The sequence below is a fragment of the Curcuma longa genome, chromosome 11 (genome assembly GCF_044706935.1).
Source record: "Curcuma longa cultivar G26 ecotype Majalengka, Jawa Barat chromosome 11, ITB_CL_G26_1.1, whole genome shotgun sequence".
Lineage (NCBI taxonomy): Eukaryota > Viridiplantae > Streptophyta > Magnoliopsida > Zingiberales > Zingiberaceae > Curcuma > Curcuma longa.
The window spans coordinates 8,032,745-8,052,163 of record NC_133871.1 but is presented as its reverse complement, the minus strand read 5'-3'; the positions used below and the strand labels follow the sequence as shown (position 1 = coordinate 8,052,163).

General features: G+C 35.3%; 3 protein-coding genes across 4 annotated transcripts; 2 read left to right on the top strand and 1 right to left on the bottom strand.

The window, feature by feature from the left end:
- Positions 1-3,054: 3,054 nt before the first annotated feature.
- LOC141840382 (uncharacterized) lies at positions 3,055-4,530 on the top strand. Its single transcript, XM_074728357.1, has 4 exons — positions 3,055-3,604; positions 3,700-3,997; positions 4,124-4,201; positions 4,310-4,530. Exons 1-4 carry the CDS (start codon positions 3,360-3,362, stop codon positions 4,355-4,357), a joined length of 669 nt encoding a protein of 222 aa, XP_074584458.1. The 5' UTR covers positions 3,055-3,359; the 3' UTR covers positions 4,358-4,530.
- A 688-nt stretch (positions 4,531-5,218) lies between these two features.
- Positions 5,219-14,671, top strand: LOC141841298 (non-canonical heme oxygenase HOZ, chloroplastic). 2 transcript variants are annotated; one of them, XM_074729445.1, is made up of 12 exons: positions 5,219-5,432; positions 5,539-5,604; positions 7,087-7,173; positions 8,974-9,072; positions 9,217-9,312; positions 11,864-11,929; positions 12,013-12,103; positions 13,041-13,108; positions 13,176-13,241; positions 13,579-13,629; positions 14,309-14,373; positions 14,596-14,671. In XM_074729445.1, the coding sequence occupies exons 1-12, from the start codon at positions 5,220-5,222 to the stop codon at positions 14,654-14,656; spliced, it is 1,029 nt and encodes a 342-aa protein (XP_074585546.1). In that variant the 5' UTR covers position 5,219; the 3' UTR covers positions 14,657-14,671. The 2 variants fall into 2 exon arrangements, with proteins under 2 accessions (XP_074585546.1, XP_074585545.1); XM_074729444.1 differs by having other exon boundaries at positions 5,219-5,438; positions 5,542-5,604.
- A 2,122-nt stretch (positions 14,672-16,793) lies between these two features.
- Positions 16,794-19,193, bottom strand: LOC141840439 (uncharacterized). The gene has a single exon (XM_074728421.1). It carries the CDS (start codon positions 19,166-19,168, stop codon positions 18,842-18,844), a length of 327 nt encoding a protein of 108 aa, XP_074584522.1. The 5' UTR covers positions 19,169-19,193; the 3' UTR covers positions 16,794-18,841.
- Positions 19,194-19,419: the final 226 nt, after the last annotated feature.

Genomic DNA, 19,419 nt, shown 5'->3' with positions numbered 1-19,419 from the left:
TTGATAAGTATAGTTTATAAGCTTTGTTTATGAACATAATTCATAAGCTTTATTTATGAACATTATCCACAAACTTTATTCGTGAATATTGTTCACAAATTTTATTCATGAATATTAATGAGTTGAACACATATATGTTCAAATTTACTTATTTAGTTTAACGAGTTATTTAAACTTATTCATATAATTGACTTTATATGTATTGAATGAACATCAAAATAAACTCATCATGTCAAACATCAAATTTCTCAGAAACATTTGATTCATTTACATCCTTAGGTATTAGCGATTGTGGTGGCGATAATTTTGCATCTTAATCCTAGTGAGTCATTTTTTGTCAAATGGTTAACTATATAGCCACCTTGTGTAGAAGCTTTGCATCACAGTAAGTAGTCCCTGGGGCAATGGTGCAACGGTAGGACATCCGGGTTGTGATCCAAGGACCCACGGTTCGATCCCCAACTACGGCGTATTTGCAAGAATTTTCTTCCAAATGGGGAATGCAATCAAAGGATGTTGGGCATCTGGATTGGCCGCCGTATGCGCTTCCCGATTTACCCCTGGTAGTCGGTGGGAAACTTCCGTGGGATCGGACCGGCCACCCTCAGGGATTGAGTCCATTAGACTGACTGGAATTTATCATTTTTTGCATCATAGTGAGTAAAGGCTCGACTTTTCTCCATTTCAAAGTGGATGCCAAAGTAATGTACTATATCTATATATCGGACTTACGGGTCTTAAAATAATGAAATGTCTACAAACTTTATGGCAAACTCAATAATGTTATCATCAATTGCATCTCAATCTTTTGAAAGAACAAGGCCATCTTGTATCTTGTTTATATCGAGATCATATCTTTTGTTCCTACTTCACTATCAATTTCATCCAATCTCGATTTCAGATTTTATTTATTTATTTTTGTCATTTGTGTTAATAGTCATGTTGGGTATATAAGTGATTCTATGTATATTTGGTTTGTATTTAATTATTTAATTGATTGTTTTAGTAATAGTTATAGAGAATAATAATAATGGCCATCATCGTCATTAATAATAATAATAATAATTATTATTATTATTATTATGCGATGACACCCATTCAATGACTTAACTTATATATTAACTGATGCAATAAAAATCTATTTTGTATAAAAGAATGATGATGTTGAAATTTTCTCTTCCCGATATAATCGATTTTGTAAGAAATAATACATGTTGAAGGATTCATCGGGAGTTACCTGGATTAGAATCGTTAATTTTAATACTTTTTAAATCGCTAGACAGAAAATAGTTGGGGCTTTCTTTTTTTTTTTAAAAAAATAGAAATTAATTTTTTAAAAGTAGTTTTTAATATAAAATATTATTAAAGATATTTAATTTTATTAGTAAAATTTAAAAGAATAATTCCATACATTATAAAAGATTATTTTTATAATTGAGAATTGTGACCATGGGTCATAATTAAATTGAGGAAAAAAATTCTCCTAAATTTTCATATATAATTTGTTAAAAAATAATATATTTACCTAATAAATATTGTTAATCAACTAAATAAAGTTAAATTTAGTCAACAAAATATTAAAAATACTAATTAAATTTGATAATAAATTATTATAATATTGGTTAATATATATTTTAATTTTTAATTTTTTATAATCAATTAACTTCAGTCAAATATAGGTAGTAAAAAATATTTAGTGATAGTATTTCATATTGAAGAAGAATCATAAAAAAAAAGAGATATAATAATAAGAGTATAAAAATGACAGGAGAAGAAAGATAGAGAAAATAAAATAAAATTTAAAGGAAATATTAAATATATTTTTAAATGTTTAAATTTTTTTTTAATAAAAATATGAGTTACTAATAAATATTTTTAGTTTATTAGACAAAACATTTCGATGTAAATCAAACTTTATCAATAAAAAGTAAAAATTATTTACCAAATTTTAATTAAAAAAATTATAAATCATCAATAAAATCTAACTTTTATAATAAAAAAAATTAAATTATCGATCATATCTCACTTTGATTAATAAAAAATTAAAAATTATCGATCAAAATTTTTGATCATTAAAAAATTAAAAATTACTAATAAATCTAATTATGATAAGTTAAAAAGTAAAAATTAGCAAATAAAACTAGTAAAAAATAAAAAAATATCGATCAAATTTAATTTTGACCCCTAAAAAATTAAAAATTATCGATCAAATATAATTTCAATCTATAAAAAATTTCCGGCTAAACTCATATGTTTCCAATATATATATAAAGGTTTCAAAAAAATAGGAATCCTAGACATAGGTGGCGATCCGACAAGATCGTCTAAGTCATCATGAAGTTTCAAATAGTATAATCGAAAGAAGAATGATAAACAATAAAGTAAAAGTAAATGACAACGTAAACACTCTTCTTTTATCTTATATAGAGAGAAAAATTCAAAGGGCATATCTCTTTGAACTTCAAAGTTTGAAGTGTTCTATTGTAATCGACGTGTCCCTTCACACGTTATAGTAAGACTAGCAGTAGGCAGGATCAATGCGGTAGGCAAGATCAATGATGAGTTAGGAGGTTGGACTGCTCGATGGGTCGATAGACCAAGAGGTTGGATTGCTTGGCAGGTCGACATGTAAGCAATTCGGACTAGCTTGAACAAACTCAAAATGACTTAGACAACGCTAGGTGAGACCGCGTAGATGCATCTTGTTGACCTAGAACATATTAGATATCGACCGTATCATTAGCCCTTTCGATCGAGTGCAAGCCAAAATGGTAACCACGCTGATGCTTTCATAGTATTAACCATCACGACTGTGACTTCTAGGCGAGGTTCACTCACTCAAGTGGATCAAAGGGTTGGCGCTTTTTTGAAATGAGCCACCACCACTATCCATCCTTTCTTTCAGCTTGTCAAAATTTGAAGTAGTGAAAACCTAAAGCCGCCGAGCCATTTGGGGTATAAATCCAGTGGAGCATCCGCTCGTCCATACGAAAACGTACGGTCCAAATCGCAGCTCGACAATTTCATCAATACTTGCAGATAAGTGTCTGCTTGCGGGTACACAAGGGAAGGGAAGGGGAAGAAGGGAAGGACGGGAAGCGAAGACCAGCAGCTGTGGGCGGCCCTGCCTCCATCCTCATCCGCCCCTCTTCGGAAGCCTTCTACGCCCTTCGATTCCCCTCTTCCCTTGTCGATTTCGCGCTTCCTCCCGATCTGCGAGCGTGAATCTGCACGAAAGCTCGCATCTTTGGTTGCTTCGCCCTGGGTATCGAGAAAGATCGGATCTTTGTGTGAGGAAAGGCGTCTTTTTTGTGAGTTACCTTGGGCTTGGGGGTGACAGTTTGGTGGGATTCGTTTGGATGGAGAAGGAATCGAAGGAGCATAGAGCTCCGCCGCTGAGGGCGGCTCCGCCGGAGCGCGATTTCCCCTTGCAGTGGGGAAGCTGCAAGCGCCTCCGCTGCGTCAAGGTCAGAGAGGAAGGCTCCCCGGCTAAATCCGATGGGAGGAGGAGGGCTACGTCCCGGATCAACCGCCGCATCGTCATCGGGGGTGATAGGGATTTCCCCACGCCGCGGTTTCGGCACCCCGCGCAAGTCCCCCTCAGGTAAAATGACCAAAAGGAATGATTTTTCTACCGTTTTAGGCATTTTGGAGAACCAACGAAGAGATTGAAGTTGCTGATGCCTGGGTTCCGCGCAGGAGGTCCGAATCCGTGGGGAGCGAGAACCAGAGATCGCGGTCGGCGACGTCGTCGCCGGAGAAGGAGGATCGGTGCTACACGACGAGGGGGTCGCTGGTGGCGCACGGATGCGAAGGGGAAAACGGGGCGGGCGGCGTCGGAGGCGGCGGGGATGAGAGAGGTGGGGCCGTGGCCCTGCCCAGGTTCTTTATATCCCTCTCCAACAAGGAGAAAGAAGAAGATTTCATGGCCATGAAAGGCTGTAAGCTGCCACAGAGACCCAAGAAACGCTCCAAATACATCCAAAAATGCATACTTGTACGCCTCTTCTCCTTCAACACTTCCTCAACATTCCAAGTTTCAGAAGAAAAAAAAATGATCTTTTTCTGTTTCATCTTCATATTAGATGGAACTAACTCTTCTTTTTGGTTGAATTGTTTCTAGCTAGTGAGTCCAGGAGCATGGCTGTCAGATCTTTCCCAGGAGAGATACGAGGTGAGGGAGAAGAAAGGATCAAGAAAGGTACACATGCTCTTCTCTTCCAAATGCCCAGTGATCATCTGCTTGTTTTTCTCCTAACTTGCTTTCTGTTCTCGAAATGCCCACTGAGTTAGCTCCTTCTCTCTGCAGAGAAAAAGAGGATTGAAGGCGATGAGTTTAGAGAGTGATTCAGAATGAATCAAAGATCTTCCTTTTCCTTTTGTTGTTGAATAAGACTTGTTCAGCTAAGTATTGAAAATGTAATGCGTCCTTCCTCCCCTCACTCCTTTGGGGGCATGTTACTTGTTTCTTAGATCAAGAAATTTTGTACCAACTATTTGAAATAAGTTCTTCAGCTAGTTGTCGAATCACTGTAGATTGCTTCTATTCTTATCCTCAATCCCATTCTCTGATACTATTGAGCAACTACGTGGATGAAAGGAGTGATTTGTTTTAAGATAGTTGCTGTTCTTTGGAAACACTGCTCTGCAATTGTTTCATTACAATGGAAAGTGAGAATGAACAGAGCAGAGTGATTGTGTATTAAGGTCAAATTCTGTCGATTTCTTGGAAGAAAGATAAAGGAAAGCTGAGAAAGGCTCAACAAAGAAGATGATAAGAGAAAGATTTCCCTCTTCCTTGCTTGTTCAGTTCTCCTAAAAAAGAAATCATAATTTTTTTTAAAAAAATATTTAAATTAAATGTGTTAAAAAAAATTTAATTTCAAATGTTGATTGCACACAGGTAGCATAATGCTAAAAATTTATGATAAATTTTATCGTAGAATTTGCCAAAAAGAAAAAAGAAATTTTATTACATTCAGATAATTATCATATAGATATTATAAATCATGATATAATAATGCAGATTAAATATTTTTATTAAAATTTGAGTGTTTTTTTAATATTTCTAATTTGAGTTTTTGGGTCGAGTTAAAATTTTCTTTATGGTTAGGGGCCAATTGTAATATCTATAAAATTGTGGGGCATTATGAATAAACGGGCAACGTGACTTTTTAAGGAAGGAAAAAATAGTAAAAAAATGGAGAAAGGGAAGAAAGATGAAGAGCGTGCTGAGACCGCTGCCCTCCCGCTTCTGCGTCACGCATCCCGTCGCTGCCTCTCGCTTCGTTAATGGCCTCGCGGTTTGCAGCAAACGCTCGCTGCCATTCTCCCATCTGATAAAGCTGCCTCTCCCTCCAAGGCGCCCTCTCTGCTCGCCTACTTTCGCCCCTCCTCTGGCGATGGCCTCATCTTCGTCGTCCTCCTCCTCCTCCCAGGTTTGCTAATTGGGATCTGTATTTTTTTAGGGGAATCAGTTATGCAATTTTTAGTGCCTTTGTTTCGATCGGCCGGCATCTGGTATCTTAATTTTGACTTCAGGTGTCGGCGCCTGGCGATGCGACGAGTATTACGGACGCCTTCGAGAAGATTAGGGTTCATCAGGTCCCAGTTCTTGTTTCTTTGATTGAAAATATTGAAAATTTTCTGTTGGTGATATTAAAGCAGAAACAATTGCAACACTTGTATTGGGGTGGTCGTCCGAGTGATAAAGCAGGGTTAGCATGATGGAGCTCTCCGTTAGTCAAGGGAAGTCGCTATGGTGACGTCATGATTTGCCCAGATGAGAGAATTGGTTGATTGACTTTGTTATTCTTTACCATTGGCTCGAAATGTTCAAGCTCAAATTCGTAGCAGCTGTCAAATCTAATACTATAGACCCTTGATTACCAGACTCCCAATCTCCTCCACTTAAGACTTGACATCCCTATTAAGATCTAAAGTGTAGCTCGTACCAGATAAGCATCTGTAATCGACAACAAGCGTGGCCAAATGATAGTTCCACCTTCAAACAAGTAACTATTTCCAAACGTGTAGAACAGGGTTTCCTTCCTGGTTTGTCTTTTTCTTTGACATTTGTTCATGCTTTTCCTAAGCCCTGGGTTTGCAAATTCTCTCTTGGTTTTGCAGGTTAGGACTACATTGATTCTGATTGTTACCACCAATCCAAATTAGAGAATTGGCCAATTAACAATCATAGGAACAACCACTAGCCAAAATGCTTTAGCCCACGTCAATAGCAACTGATGTCTTAAAGTTTTAGATCCCTTTGATTAACCGACAACTCTACATGTGAGGCTAAATTAGGACATCACAAGGATTCTTATCATAATTTCATGCTTTGTCGTTATACAGGCATACAAATCAGATAGCCCTTACAAGCATGGAAAGTGAGACGTCCCTGCCTTCAAAGAAGAAGTCTGATATATTTTTTAATGATATTAGCTTCTCAATTAACTGGAGTGGCATTGAAATGTCTTACAAATTATCATTTACTGATCTATCTGATTATTATAATGATAACATTAGCCATTGCATGTGTTCATTCTGGATTTGAACTCCACTGACTCTGGATAATCTGTTAATCTGTTTAAGGGCGAATGTGATGGTTCTAGAAAAATGGTAAGAACTAACTAAAGATAGGAATAAAAGAGGACTGAAATATTTCAATATGTAGCCATGTATCAGAACAGTAAGACATAACTGACTTTTTAGTATAATTGACTCATGGAATTTCACTGTAAAATGATTTGCGGCCTAATATGTGAAGATGAAATCTCTATGATACAATCACTAGTGGCTCAGTTCAGCGATAAGCGAACTAGATTTGAAGGTCTTTCCGTCAAAGTTTGGTGGTTCGAATGCGGATCTCGGCACAAGCTTTTTCACTCCCACCCCGAACAGTGAATTATCTCATATCTTATGTCTTGTGGGGACACCTTGTGGCCAAAGACCAAAAGAAAATAAATCTCTACAATACAAGGATTACATTCTAGAACTACTTGGATTTGAAGTAACACAGTCTTACTCTTACTATAGTTTTGCAACTGCTTTCATTTCCATAACTTAAGTTTTTTGTTATCAAAGGAAGCTGCAACTCGACTCTCTCCTGTTGAAGAAATAAGGACATTACTTGATCTCAGTATTCGAGGCATTCTTTCAACCTTTTCTCAGGTTCTTAAATTCATACATTTTTTTAGTCAGTTTATTTCTCTCCTGTTATTTATGGTGACAGTAATATTGTCCTAATATTCTGAAGTTATATTACTTGCCAAACCTGATTCTTCTGATTACAGGGTGATTGATTACCTTTTTTTTTGGCGTCATGGTTTTAATCAATAGATCCAATCAGTTCTGTATTCTCTCAGACCTATACGATAATGCAATACTTATAACACCATATGCTAAATTCTGCCACCTAATCTCATTGCATAAACCAATAACAATAAGTGAAATGTGTAATACAGTTACTGGTGTTGAATTGTAAACTGCACCTGTGGTCAGAGACGTAAATTCCATTAATTTGTTGGTATAATCAATATTATTAACCATGTTTACATGGTCTTCAAGTGCAACAATTGGTTTACTTATTCTATGCTAATAAAAGGACTATTAAAATTCTAAAGTATTAAGTATATAAATAAAGTTAACAAACACCAACTATAAAAAATATGGAAAACTATGAAAAGTGTAATTTAGGCTGTTTTTTTTCTTGTGATTTTATGGTACCTTTCAGCTTAAGAAACATCTGTGTAAGCTACCAGCATCAACCTAGTGTTGTTCTTGACAAATATGTAGTCATAACATTTTTCTGCAGATGATAGTTAAAACCTTTTTGTTTTTGGGTTTGTGGCATTATCACTTAGAACCTTGCTTAGTGCTATAGTTAGCCTCAACAAGGACTGGACGAGTGGTTTCAGGGATTTTAGGTCAGCATTAACCTACATTATAGAGTGGATATGACTTGAGTTGAGAAGGGACCAACTTGTCAGGGCAAAGATCTTAATAGCAAAGTGATAATCCTCTATTTTACTTTTGAAATGCTTGAATTGGTTAACCTATAAAGGAAATAATTTTTGAAGTACTTACACTATCCTTTGTTGCATTCTTTAGATGAAATCTGGGTCTAGATAAAGTAGAAAACAGAGATCCATTTGAATCTCGTTGTTGAAGCAATGAATTTAGGTTTGGGTTAGACATTTACGTTATTGGTCTTACCTCTCTAAACTTTTATATTTTGTAACTTATCAAATAATGAGTCCTGAATTTTTTGGGGTCGGCTAGATGGATTTTGTTCCACCATTGGCTCTATGTTAAAAGTTAATTGGTCTTCCTCTAGCCCTAATGCCTTCACTCAACTTGTTGTCATTGAATGTGCTAAATCATCTAAACTTAGTTTCTCTTATTTTTATTATTTGTTTTAGCTACATCTTGTTTCCTCTCATTTTCCATATGGCAACATGCTTCAAATATTCTAAGTTTTTGTGTCAATTTTCCATGGTTGCCTAAGAGGAACTAAGGTAGCTTGCTAGAATAAGTCAATTCTTTATTGAACATTTGAAGGCTTAATTGAAACCACATGCTCTGAATCTCTATCCTTAATGAGAGTGATGAGCTGATACACAGATCATGTTGGTTTTTTGGATAACGGAAGGTCCGTCATATGCATCCTACTATTATAGTTGGTATACTGACCCTATATTTTCCTGAGAATTGGACAGAAAACAAAGCGATGCAAAGATAAAATGATTTCCCACAGAAAATCCCTTTATTGGGCTTCAAGATAATAATTTCTTTTTCACAAATATTGATCACAACATTTATCTGATTGGAATTGAACTAAATAATTTTTTCTTTTAACTAACATTTGGTTCTTAGATGAACAATTAAAAAGAATAATCTATATTGTTATTTCTTTTCCAATTCAACATTTTGAATCCTTGATTTTGTATGTGCTTACATGTGGCTGTGCAGGACCACCAGGGTTATCCTTCTGGATCAATGGTTGATTTTGCATGTGATCATGGTGGTTCTCCCATACTGGCAGTCAGTAGTTTAGCTGTCCATTCAAAGGTGAGTATGATGCTAGCTTTTGGTTTGATGCATTTGTGAATCCACATTTTCTTTTGTGAAACTTTTCAGTTTTCTACTTTTTATCTCTCAATCAGCTGGAGTCTATTTTGAACAGTCTAATGGGGAAGCTTGTAATGCATGCAGAATCTATTGGCAAATCCTAAGTGCTCATTGCTTGTAGCAAAGGATCCAGAAGATAGGACTGATACAATTGTCACCATATATGGTGATGCTGTTCCAGTATGTACAATTTTTTCTCTTTCTTCTTTCTTGCTCTATAACTTTGTCCATGTATCTTAACTTATTGGATGACGCATATGGTCTTAAATACTAAATTATCATGTGATTCTACACATTCTATGGGTTAAGTGTTGGGTTGTCTAGAAACATGGAAAGTTAATTGCAAAAGATGTGGGAATTGCTTTTCATCTCAAACCTTGGTGATTGATTTGCACCAATTTGAAACCTTGTATTTTATTTGTCATAGTAATATAATTAGGAATGGACAACTTATATCAATATGGGTCCTCTTGTTGAGATGATGATTTCAATTGTTGAAAAGTTAAAATATTATTATCTAAAAATAATTAAGTGTGGATAAAATAGATAAAAAAGTAGAGAACAACAATGACTTCACCTCCCACCTCCATTGCAACATCTGCAGTTTTGTATGGCTTGTAGCAGGAGGTCTATGAGTCAACTTCTAGAAGTGCGCTTTTCTTCCTTGCAGGATTCCATCATCTTTGTAGGCTAAGAATTGCTGTAATCATCTATATCACTTGCCTCCTGCCATGTAAGTTTGATCTAGATTTTTCAGATTTATGCATGTATTGTTCTTTATTGAACCATTCAGCTTGCTGAGTTTCTCCTATAGAATTGGATTTCTTCTGAGAACTCTAGATTCTAATCTTGTACTTTCCCTTCTACTTTTGGTGATCTTGAGTTGAAGATTTCTCGACCTAGTTCTTGTTTTTCTGCCTTTCTTCCTTTCTTAATAGGGTTTTCTTTTGCATCTTGACATGAAGGTAGTTTTCTTTCAAATCTTGCCTCGTTCGACGAAGCAGTGGTACCTCCTAAGATCTTGTTCTCACCTCCGACTTTTTTTGTGTATTTGTTTTATATCTGCCTTTTTGTTGCTTCTTTCTTCTGATATGCCTTCGCCATGTTTCTTCTCCCTTTTTACAGATATACGTCTAGATCTTCTTCTTCTTTCAATTTCTCATCATCATTTAGAATCATATTATTCTATTTGCATGTTGCTTCTGTGTCAACTAGAACCTAGTAAAGACAATCAAAATATCATGGTCTCAATTTATTACTTTTAGCAAGGAGTCTAATTGTGCTATCCATTTCTAGTGATCTGGACTCTGTAGTGAAGACCTGAACAAAGATAATCTATTCTCAGTTTGCTACTTCTTCAAAAGAGCTTAACTATATTATTCAGCTACTGTGAAAATTGAACAGAGACAAATAATCTGTCCTCAGTTTGCTATGTACAACAAAGGGTTGAGTTATGATATTCATCTTTCCTCTAGACTTCTGAGTGTTTCCCTTTCCCTTAGTCAATTTGGTGTTGTTGTATGTGCCGCTGCAGGGAGGAGCTTACTCAAAAGATTTATTCCTGAGAACTCTCTCTGTTCTCATTCACTGCATCCTTTCTCTCTTTATCCTCACTCATTGTCAATGTGCTGAGCTGAGGTCAAAGACATCATTGGTTATGTTGATCTGAGGTCGAATGGATTGTTGACTTTTTTCTCTATAAGCTTTTAAGTGCTGTTTTGCTATGAGTATTATGCATAATATCATTCTCATCATGCCTATCTACATTTTGTAGACAATGTAATCAGTTGGACATAGTATCTTTGCTTTACCTTGAGGTCTAGAGTTAAGAGTATTAAATTTATTAGGATTATTAGGTATAATGGGTTTAGTCCTACATTGGTACTTTTGGGTTTAGGATTTTATCCTGGGTCCTATATCTTGTAATGATTATCTCATATAAAATACATTACAATATTCTTCTTTTCCTAAATATAGCAGATATAACTTGGATAGAATTAATAGAGGCACAAGATCTATGTAGTTAATTCCTAATAGGTACTAAGATGCCTTACTGATGTGATATTGTTAATCATGTGAGATTCTAAATGGAAGTGTTAAATGGTAATATAGTTTTGTGAATGATATTCTAGTTCTGTAAATTACTCATTTTTCATACAAGATTATCCATAGTTTTTATCCAGGAGTTGGTAAAGTTAATGAAGGGATAAAATCTGCATAGTTGATCCCAATTATGTGACACTAAAATGACTTGTTTATGTTGATATTGGAGAATGTGACTTTAAATAGAAGGAAGTGGTAAATGTTAGTCTAGGTTTGCGAATGGTATTCTAGTTATGAAATGAAACATTTTTCATGGAAAAGTATGATGATTGTGTAGGCAAATATCCCTTTTTTTCCTAGGGTTTTGTTCTTTCACCATTTGTTCTTTTGGATTCTAGATATGAACTTACAAATGCTAATGACTTGTGCTTATTAACTTTATCAATGCTGCATTCTGTCATATTATGATAAGTCTGGCTAATTGTCTGATCTCAGATTATGTATCCTCTTTCTTCGATGATAACAAATATTTCCTGTGTATGATTCTAGGAATGCTACCTTTTAAGTTGCTTTTTTGATAATAATGTTCTGAAAGTTTGCTCTTCTCAGTTTCCCCTCCTTGATCATCTAGCCCTACTATAAATCTCTTGGTTTAAACCACCTCTAAAAATGCCCTTTTGCCTTGCAGCTTTCTAATGATGATAAAGAGTCTGCTCGTACTACTTACCTCGAAAAACATCCAGATGCATTTTGGGTGACTATAAAATGTCTTTTTCATTATCCATTGTGCTGTTTTACACATTTGCGAGTCATGAAAGATATATTCTGCAATCATAGGTTGATTTTGGTGACTTCAGTTTCATTCGCATCAAACCTAAATATGTTCGCTATGTTTCTGGAATTGCTACAGCACTACTAGGATCAGGAGGTAATTTTCATGAATTCATGTAACCAAACTTTAGTTCCATCTCAGATAAGCGGTGCTTGGTATATTAGTTAAAGCAACTTTCAGTTAAGTAATAGTAAGTCCTTTACTGCATGACATTGATTCCGAACTATCATGATGAATTACCATGAAGGTGATCTCATTGCTGTAGGAATGGTAGTGGTGGTTGTGGCCCATATGAAATAGTCCACTGTTTGGCTTCTATAACATTTCAAATGGAAATTTTTTTTAAAAAAAACAGTTGATTGAATCACTAACAATGACCATCCTAATTTAAGAAGATTTATTATCTCAAGTACATAAATTTAAATGAGTAGATGGGCATGTAATACCTCGTTGTGCCATGGAAATGAGGAATTGAATTACCTTGCAACTGCAGTTGGTCTTCCTCTTCTTCTCTCTTCTCCTTTCACAGGTGAGCTCACAACGGGTTGAACACGCTTCTAGGGTAGGAGAGCAGATTTTCCATGCATTTATAGAAGATTATTTGGCCCTTGCCATCAAAAGCTGATGATAAAAGCCTAGACAACGTCACTCACTTGGTCCACACGATGTGTTCAAGGCCTATTAAATGAATCATAAGTTGGGTTTAAACATGCCTCACCAATATTAGTTAGATCTAAGCCTACTAGTTTTTACAAAACACTACATATTGACTAATGGCATCTCATATAATGCTGAAATTCTAACACCTAAATCAACATGGTATCATGCAATCAAGGAAGCAAGTTGTCCATTTCTAGACAAATAATCTGAAGTGAATACCATTGCCATCTTGATGGTTTTTGCTTTTTAATTCTATGTTTGTGTTAACTATGTTAGGATTTGCAACTGTATCAAAATATAGCAAAAGAAATTTTAGCAATGCAATTAAATGATTATCTCATTGTATGCATCCCTTGTGATCTTTTGTTGCTAGAATTTGATGGCGAGGAATATAAAGCTGCAAAAGTTGATCCCATAGCTCAATTTACAAAACCTATCGCGGTACGCTCATGATTTTCTCGTCAATTTTTTGGGTGTTATGTTTGTTGACATGTACTTCCTTTGCTAGTCACATATGAACAGGGATCATGCTGAAGACACCCAAGCAATCGTACAATATTCAACCTCAGTAAAGGTATTCAAATGAACATAACAGCTTGCATGTTTAAATTCTTCATAACGAGCATCACTTTACAATTGTTGATCATAATTAATGTATTATTCACTATGAAAGACACATTTTCATTGTGAGTTATACTTTATGTGATGACAAGGTGAATCCCAACATAAATAAGGTGAACAAAACCTTCACCTAATTACTCAATTGTCTCATTTATCGTTGTATGATATATCATGATAAATAGGCACTACTGTCTCTATTTAACCATGTCTTGTTACTCATTTGTCAAGCCCCATAGACTTTAAATCAACATCTCTTTATGATTGTACTAACATATGAATGATACCTTCAGGTAGACTTTGCTCAGATGCTTGATGTGGATAGCCTAGGCTTCAACGTAAAGGTGGGGAACTTGGTGGAATAAACAAGTCTTGTTTCTGCATTGTCTTATTATATAAGTGTATTGATGTATGTTTATTTTGAATATTACTTGGATCACCTTAAGCTATCCTCTGCGTTTGAGTTTTCTGTTTACCTCATAGTTTTAAGTGTTCCAGAGAATTTGAAGGGCATAGGATCTCAAATTTATGTTACCATACAAATCTTTATCTCTAGTTTAATTTCAAGGGTTTCAGATATATATTATATCATACAACTATAGCTGCCTATAATTTGCATCCTTCCTTCTAGCCATGGTTTGTGTAAATTGAGGATATTAGAGACGTTTTTTGGGTTTGACTAACTAAATGATATTCCCTCCATGCATTTCATTTGCCATGAAATGCTTTAGCAAATAGTGATATGTTTGTCGTCTATTTTGTTATTTTAAGGTAACATCATTTCTCAGATCTAAAACTGGCCAGCTTATTCAACAAATCGAGCATTCTTTTACGTTCTGATTAGTGATGCATTTCTCTTTCAGATCAACCAATTTAGCATCTTGCAGTTATAGTTTGTGTTCAGCTTTTACCCAATTACTACTGCTTTTGTACGTTTCTCTTTTCATGGCTGATGCTTTAGGGGAAGCCTGATTTCTGTTATTTGTGTTCATGAGTACTGAGCCAAAATAATCTTTTGCGCAGGCTGGTTTTGGAGGAAGTAATTTGAAACTTCGAATCCCTTTCCCTAGACCAGCACAAGACAGGAAGTAAGCATGCTCAGTACCTAGTTAAATTGTATTTTCTTTTTTATTGTGTTAAGGCAAATGTTAAATGGTATTTAAATCTAAGAGATTAAGCATAAACCTTTATACGATTTAATCTTTTTTTAAAATTTTTTTTGGCTTATTTCATTGTTCTGTTTCTCTTATCTATTGAATCTGCAAGTAGATCTTTGCAAAACCTGATCAAGTTTTTGTTTATTCATTTAGAGATGTGAAGACTCTAATAGTGGAAATGCTTCAAGCTGCCAAATCAAATAACAGAGCATGATGGGATTGGGAGCAGGTGATCGACAATCCCATGGTTTCAATTCTTCTTTATGCGTTCCTACATAATTAGTTCACACAATTTCTCTGAAGTTGAACAGCATTTATGGGAGAAAAGAAAATCCAGCCATTACAATCATTGAGCATTTGTTCTACGGGCAATTTTCGTTTCTCATGGAATCCTTACGCAGCATAGACAACTCTAGTTTCTGTGCATATTTTAGCATGAAATTTCATGAGTCGACTACCAGTTCAATCCCTTGTAACTATTGAAACTCAGATGCTTTATTTATTTATTTTATCAGGCTATATAAAATAGATACTGTGCCTACAACTGAAGAATGTAGGAGAAAGGAAGCAGGGAAATACGATCTGCAAGTGTATTTAAGACAGATGAACAAAATAAATGTTCTAGACAGATGAGCAATTTGTTCACAAAATTTGATGATGTTATTTACATAATCAAATGTTGACGCATTTGTTGATTACGTCTATCCTAATAAGAGTGTTATCCTAATTTAAAAATTAGAATTCAAAATTAAAATAAATTGTTAGTTTTTTTTGCCTTTTTTATATTCTAGTCCCCACAACAATTCTCTAAATTATATAAGGTTTTAAATTTTCTCATATGAATGTGTTATTACCAACAAATAATTTTTGTCATTTATTTTCATATTGGTATTTGAAATGTAAAATCATGTTTGCAACACGTGTGTGTACAGTAACTTGCCATTGGGAATGTTTTTGTACCTATAAATCCTTTATGTGAGTTAAAGGCACAAATATATAATGCATGGTGAAAATGATTGATATCATATAAGTTTAAGGTTATTTAGATGTCTAAAAGGCCCTTAACTATGAATTTGAGATTATTTAACCCTAAATAATTGCAATCTTGTACATTTCAAAATTCTAAATAATCTTAAATGCATTGGTTTTATACCTTCTAAAAAATTAAATAAATACTGAGTTTTGGACACTTGTAACATATAAAATCTTGTTTTGGTAAAATGTATTTTATGCTAAGAAAAATATAAAAACATTGTGCACCATGTCCAAAAATGGTTCAGAAGATTCTTTCTCACTTCAAAGATCTTAAAACTGAAGGCTATGCCAAATTCACACTTCTTTACTAACATGTTTTATATCATCCACCACTACAAGTGAGATAAAATGACGTAAATATGAATCATGAGAGTAAGTCAACGGAATTAACCAAACCATTATATTTGAAGCTTTTGTATTACATTATTAAGGGGGGTGACATGAATAATGGATTTAAAGTCGAGAGACAGTGGGTATTCCAAGACTTAAAGATTTTATAAAACTACTGAAATTTGTCATTTTGGATTTTGAATTTATTTTTTGCCCATTTGACATACCTTGTCACTTATACAAAAGATGACAATTTGAGATGAACTAGATTTTTACAAATTTGTTTAATTGTACTTGCAATTTGTCTACATCCTAAGGTTTAAGCTTAGCTAAGCATAATTTCGTCTTCATCACAAAATGGAATAGGCATTGGCCGTCTACCTTCACCTGTCTGCTCTCTCTGTCGGTCTCTCTCCCACTACATGACATTGAAACCTCACCTGGATTTTCATTATTTCTATCATCAACATATTGAGCCACATGAGAATCATTTGGAAAAGATTCCCAAACAAGAATAAGAGAAATCAATTTAATCTCTCCCAATGAGCCAAATTTTCCCCCTGCCTGAATTGATTACCAATTACTAATCATGAATTTAGTATCAATTTTACCTTGATTACTCTAGATTCCATTAATCTCAGGGGTCTCCAGTTTCTCGCTTGGAATTATATCGACATCTGGCGATCCTAATATAACTCGGCCAATCTGTATCAGAATTCGCTGATTCTGCAAGCATGACCTTAACAGAAAATTTTTAAATATGACAAAGTAACAAATTCAGTTCTTGTACGACAGAATCATAAATGAATAAAACAAATGTAGCTAGTGACTAGAAAAGTAGCTAATGGAATTTATTCAGGAACACAAAAGATAACAAAACGCATATGTTCAATAAACATTATGAAAAGTGGCAACAGCAACCGCGAATTTAAATCAGAAATGCCAAACAGCAATTATTCTATCCACTGGTGGACTGGTGGAATCACGATTCATGAAACTTCGCCAATTTGCTAAGGAAACTTTTGGTATGTTGTCTTGGTTTATATGGCTATAAATCTACATTAGTCAACATTACTTTTAATGGAATACAAGCTGAAACATTGGTCTTTTGTCTTTCTTACAACATTTGCTCCTTTTTCTCTTTCGATGGAACAAATGCTGAAACTTTATGTTCCTCCCTTTTGTCACTCTCTTCTCTTTCTTCTCACCCCAATTCTCAGATCAAAAATCTTCTACATTTGCAAAATTTATATTCCCACAGAATTTTCAATTTGAGAAAGGTATCGAAAAATCAAATACAAATATATTGCAGAAACATTCATAAAACCTCTTTAGCGTGGTACAATTGTCTACAGTAAAACAAATTGTCATGATAAATACCTAACCTACGTTGGAGAAAGTGTGTCAGGATTCCCAGATTGCTTATTAGGTTATTAGTCATTATGTAGTGGGATAATACATATGTAGTTATTCACTTTTCTAATCAATTCAAGTAGCATTTTACTCTTAAAACTAAAATAAATAACTATCTAAAGAAGAAAAGAAGGCCAACACATTTTCCTTACAGATAACTATAAGAAATAATTCACTAAAGAAGAACAGAAGACCAACACTTCAACAGCTAAAGCAATTTCTAGTTAATAAAATCAACTATAGTCTTGAATAGGTGCATGAGGGTGTGATTAATGGGACAATATACATAGGCATCAAGGTATAGAGCAATGAGTATCTGGTTTAACACATCAGTTTTAGAGAAAAATATTCCTTGATCCAAAAATTAGACAGCAAGTAACATGGCAACTGTATGTTAGACAATGTAAAACTTTAGACCATTTCTGAACATCAATCTACTTTATTCATCACATTTCACTATTATGAGATTAAACAAGTTGTAATTTTATGTGACAGTGTAACACTTAAGATGTATAAACAAATCACTCCAAAGACTTGGTTAATCATTAAAAGCATATACAATGTAAATTTACAATGTCTTCCATATGGGTGTTTCTTAAACAAATATGCAATCCAACAACCATGCACTTGAAAGACATGTTATATTCTTATGATGCATTATCTATCAATCTGTTAATTGGTCAACAATGAAAGGAAAACTATAATCAAAGAAAAGAGATAAATGTTCTACACGTGAGACAAGATCAACCATCTAAGGTGATTGCAAAGTGGGTAACAAGATGCAACCTTTTTTCCATTTTCAAGTAAACAATCTTATAAAATTTAGGCATTAATGGGTATGGAATGCTTAGCCTTCAGTTCTTGCAAGGTACAGCTTGACAAGTGAGAGAATAACAAAACACTAATAACTCTTCAACAATATCCTCAAAACTAAAGCCAAGTAGCATGAACACATTTTTATTAGAAAAAAAGAAGTTTCATTCAAGCATACATTTGATAGTAAATACAATCCACTATTTGAAGCATCTTTTAAATAAACCAAATAGCAGATTTTTCTAGAATTAGGAAGTTAAAAGCATAATGTATTCATTCACCATGGCATTAAGTTTGCTTCCGAAGTGCCCATGGGAGGATGCTAGCAAGAGTTTATGTCACCTAACTTTGAATGTAGAAGTTATTAGTATGCAGATTAGTCAATTTCTTCCCTTACATCTCAACAAGTATTGAAGGTCAAAATATGCCTTATAAGTACGATTCAGGTGCTACATAAGTATTTTAGACTCCATGTTGAAGCTTAAGTTCAGTAATGCACCTAACTCGCATCAAGATTCTCAACAAAATGTGCATTCCAGTATTATCTTTAGAAATGGGCAATGCAAACTAAATATAATATAACGACAATCATAGCTTTGTAGAATGATGAGCTAAACAAAAACTCAATTGAACAACTACAATGTCCAGCATCAAACAGGGAAATTAACTCACCAACACAACAATGCGCCCCCTATCATTACGATTAATAAACATAAACAATAATGCGAAGCATTTGTTGTACCTTCCCCCTAGCAAATCGGAAGCATATCGAGAGGGGATTAATTACCGTACACAGGGAGAGAATCCCTCACTCGGAGTGGTATTCGTAGGCACCGCCAGGCGAATCGTATTCGTCGGATGAGGAGGAAGAAGAGGAGGAGGAGGAGGAAAGGGTGTAGCGGTAGGCGAAGCGGCGGCGGCGGCGGTGAGGCCGAGGGTCGTCGGGGAAGAATGGGGGGAAGCACAAGAAGGAGAAGATGCAGACGGAGAGGCGGCGGAGGTGGCGGAGGGGGAGGCAGCAGATGAGGTCGAGCGCCTCGTCGCTGCTCACCCGCTCGGGGTTGCAGGCCACATATTGGCAGGCCTCCGCCGACAGCCGCGCCACCGCCCCCACCCACCCCGCGTGGAACACCATCTTCCCGATCTCGCGATCAGGCTCTCCTCCGCGGTACCACCACCGTGGGGAAGAAGGAAGGAACCCGACTTTTTAAACGCGGAGAGAAATGGAAAAAAAAAAAAAAAACCTCGTTACCGCGACGCGATTAGGGTGACGGAGACGGCGAGCCAGCCAGTCAGGGAAGGGACAGTGGCGGGCCCACGAGGTAGGGTATCGGGTTATCGTTTGTGGAGCCCAATAAATTGGCTCAAAACGATCACGGTCGAGAT